The 2,762-nt window shown below is 45.3% G+C and overlaps 1 protein-coding gene across 1 annotated transcript; it reads left to right on the top strand.

Annotated features, from left to right (window-relative positions):
- Positions 1-544: 544 nt before the first annotated feature.
- LOC147892186 (uncharacterized) lies at positions 545-1,964 on the top strand. Its single transcript, XM_087388814.1, has one exon. The coding sequence runs from the start codon at positions 774-776 to the stop codon at positions 1,752-1,754; it is 981 nt and encodes a 326-aa protein (XP_087244940.1). The 5' UTR covers positions 545-773; the 3' UTR covers positions 1,755-1,964.
- Positions 1,965-2,762: the final 798 nt, after the last annotated feature.

Raw genomic sequence — 2,762 nt, 5'->3', positions numbered from 1 at the left:
ATGTCGATGGAGGGTCATGCTTGGCACTGAAGACGATTTGCAAGGCAAGGGACCGACAGGTGTTGTGGTGTGGTGGAGTAGTTGACGTGTAACAAAATTGATAAGATGGGATATTAGGTGTTGAGTGAGTTGGAGGAGAAAGGTGGGTGAGGATAGGTCCATCTAACAACGTGGAAAGGTTGATTTTTTGAATGGGCGGCTATAAAAGTACGAGACGTTTGAGCATGAGCTTGAGTTGCCAATCACATCTTATGGAATTTGAGCTTGAACTTAAGTTGCCCATCACATCCTGATGCATACTAACACCACTATAAACAAACCTCCACTCTGAAGTCCAAATCATTGGATCAAACATAGCAAATATCGTGCTTGGGAAGCTCGCCAACCTTACCCCACTCACCGCCCTTGCAACCTTTCATCCAATAATCGCCATGCAAATCGACGAAACGTTCCCTTTCTTTGATTATGTTTGATAGACCATTTCCACAAACTTGTTCTTCCCGAATTGGTATCTCCCTTCCTCCATCACCTTCTACAGGCTCTTTCTTTCACGTAAACACCTCCATCCTACTTATATGCTTCACTTTGCACCTTCACACCTCGCCCAAGCATTCCCACAACTCCTCTTAGCTGCCTACTCTGTTGGCGTCCTGCCGTCCCGCACACCACTCGTAGCATTTTCCACAGCTTTCATTTTCCTTGATCGCCCCTCCTTCCTCTAGCTTTTACCCCAGTCCAGTTGCTTCGGCCATCCGGTTTTCAATCCGGGAATAATGGGCTTTGCAACATCCCAACTCGAAGAACAAGAACGAATTTATCGTAACTTAACACAGGTCCCGCGGAGAGTTTCCCCACACACTCTCCTGGTCCTCGGAGCAATCGTTGTAAAGATGAACGTTTTCCTTCTCCCTCTCCTACTCGCGGTCGCTTTCCCTCCTCAAGGATCAATCTATATAAATGCAGCAAACCATTTGTGGAGGCTGCTTAATGTGTTTCTCACCCCGCCTTTCCACTTTTTACTTTTGAATTCTGTAATTTTGACCATAGTTGCCGCGATCAAAATGGATCACCCTCAATCAGGAACAGGGTTGCAAAATGTGCCAACGAGTGCAGAGGCTGAGGGGGCTGCGGAGGACCAGAGTGTAAGCGCCGATTCGCAGCTAGAAATGCTGCCATCACTTGATAAATCGCCAGATATTTCCTCGTTAGCCTTAAAGACCGAGGAGTTCTCTATTGCTGGGAAGGATGACGACCGAGAGCTAGCACTGCATGCTGAAAATCAACAGGCTCCACAGGGTGGCGTCTTAAGAAGTACCTCTCTTATAGGCAATGGAGCGCTGCTCTCAAGGGAAGGCGCTTTCGCCGATTACAAAGTTCCAACAGGGAGCACGGCGACAACGGGAGCAGGACACACTCAGCATTACGACTCGCTAGAAGAGGCATGGAAGGCAATCTGTGACAAAAATCATGGAAACCGTCAAAACCGGCTGCGCAAAACTACGACTCGGGCCATCTCTGGAACACTACCACTAAGTAAGGTGCCAACCTTCTCGAATGGGACGACTTCTTGTCCGACTTTCGAAATGGAAGGGGTAACGGAGAGTAACGCAAAATCTCTCAGACGAGAACCATCTATGACTCTGGACGAGCTGAACACAAGGGCGGAAGAGTTCATCTCTAAATTCAACGAGCAAATTCGGTTGCAGAGGCAGGAGTCGATGATGCGACAAATGGTTGGCACAGTCATTTGTTAGATTGAAGTGTGAAGCTTGAGCTGGTGGATTGTAATCTTCTATGGATCGATCGCTAGAAACAGTCTCGTGACTCGTGATACTGTAACCATGAAATAGTTTATGAACTTTTTAGTTTTAGCTCTATATGGACACAAAACTGAACGAGAACGATGAGGGTATCATAGTCCCTATGCTTGCAAATGCTTAAGTATTTCTAGATTTTATTTCAAAATCACTAATAGATGCATTGGGTTTTAAAGTGTGGACTCATGCTCACAATGGCAAACTTGGTGCAATCCTTATGAGTTTTAGAGTGTGGAATGATCATGTGTTTCCATCCACAATGACAAAGGTGCCAATCTTATGTTGATTTCAAGGAAGCCACATCCAAGGGGGCTTGATCAAATCTGTAGTAGTCTTTAATGTAGGCTACGATGCCATGTTGTGGATGACTTGTAGGTTCAAACACAATGTTTGTAGCATTGAGCCTTGTGCCCCGTGGACGGCTCTTGCAGAAGCTGGTTGGATTGGGAATTGTGTTAGTGAATTGATGTAACTTTGCTATTGCTCCCTATTTGTATTTCCTTTGTGATTGGAAATATTGAAGTCCAGGATTGTTCAATATGATTTTTGTACAAGTGCCAAGTTTGTTGACGTGTGCATGCTCCGGCGGTGGGGCTAGAGTACTGCACCCACATAACTACGTTTGAGCTGGACGTTATGTCCTTGAAGTGACCATCGGCCCCATTCACTGGACCATCAGTTGTGTTGTAGTTTCCTGCATATAGCTTGACAACAATGATATTTGGTTTTAGCTTTATTTCTTTGTGCAAGCCAGTAGTTTTGCTGGGGTCATTTGGTAAGGAAAGAGTGTCGAGGCAATTGCCATGTCTCTTATCCACTACTTGGAAAGTGTAAATGTTACCAATTGTACGGCAGAATACCATTTCGTTATGCACACACACTGGTTTGTTTGTGCAAAACAGATGAGGTATTATCAAGTCTAGTGGTGGCTTACAGTAACATATT

Source organism: Dipteris shenzhenensis, chromosome 17, assembly GCF_047967505.1.
Source record: "Dipteris shenzhenensis isolate YYH24624 ecotype China chromosome 17, Dip_SZ_1.0, whole genome shotgun sequence".
In the NCBI taxonomy this organism is placed as follows: domain Eukaryota; kingdom Viridiplantae; phylum Streptophyta; class Polypodiopsida; order Gleicheniales; family Dipteridaceae; genus Dipteris; species Dipteris shenzhenensis.
Note: the sequence above shows the minus strand (reverse complement) of the source record. Positions and strands in the feature narration are given on the sequence as shown.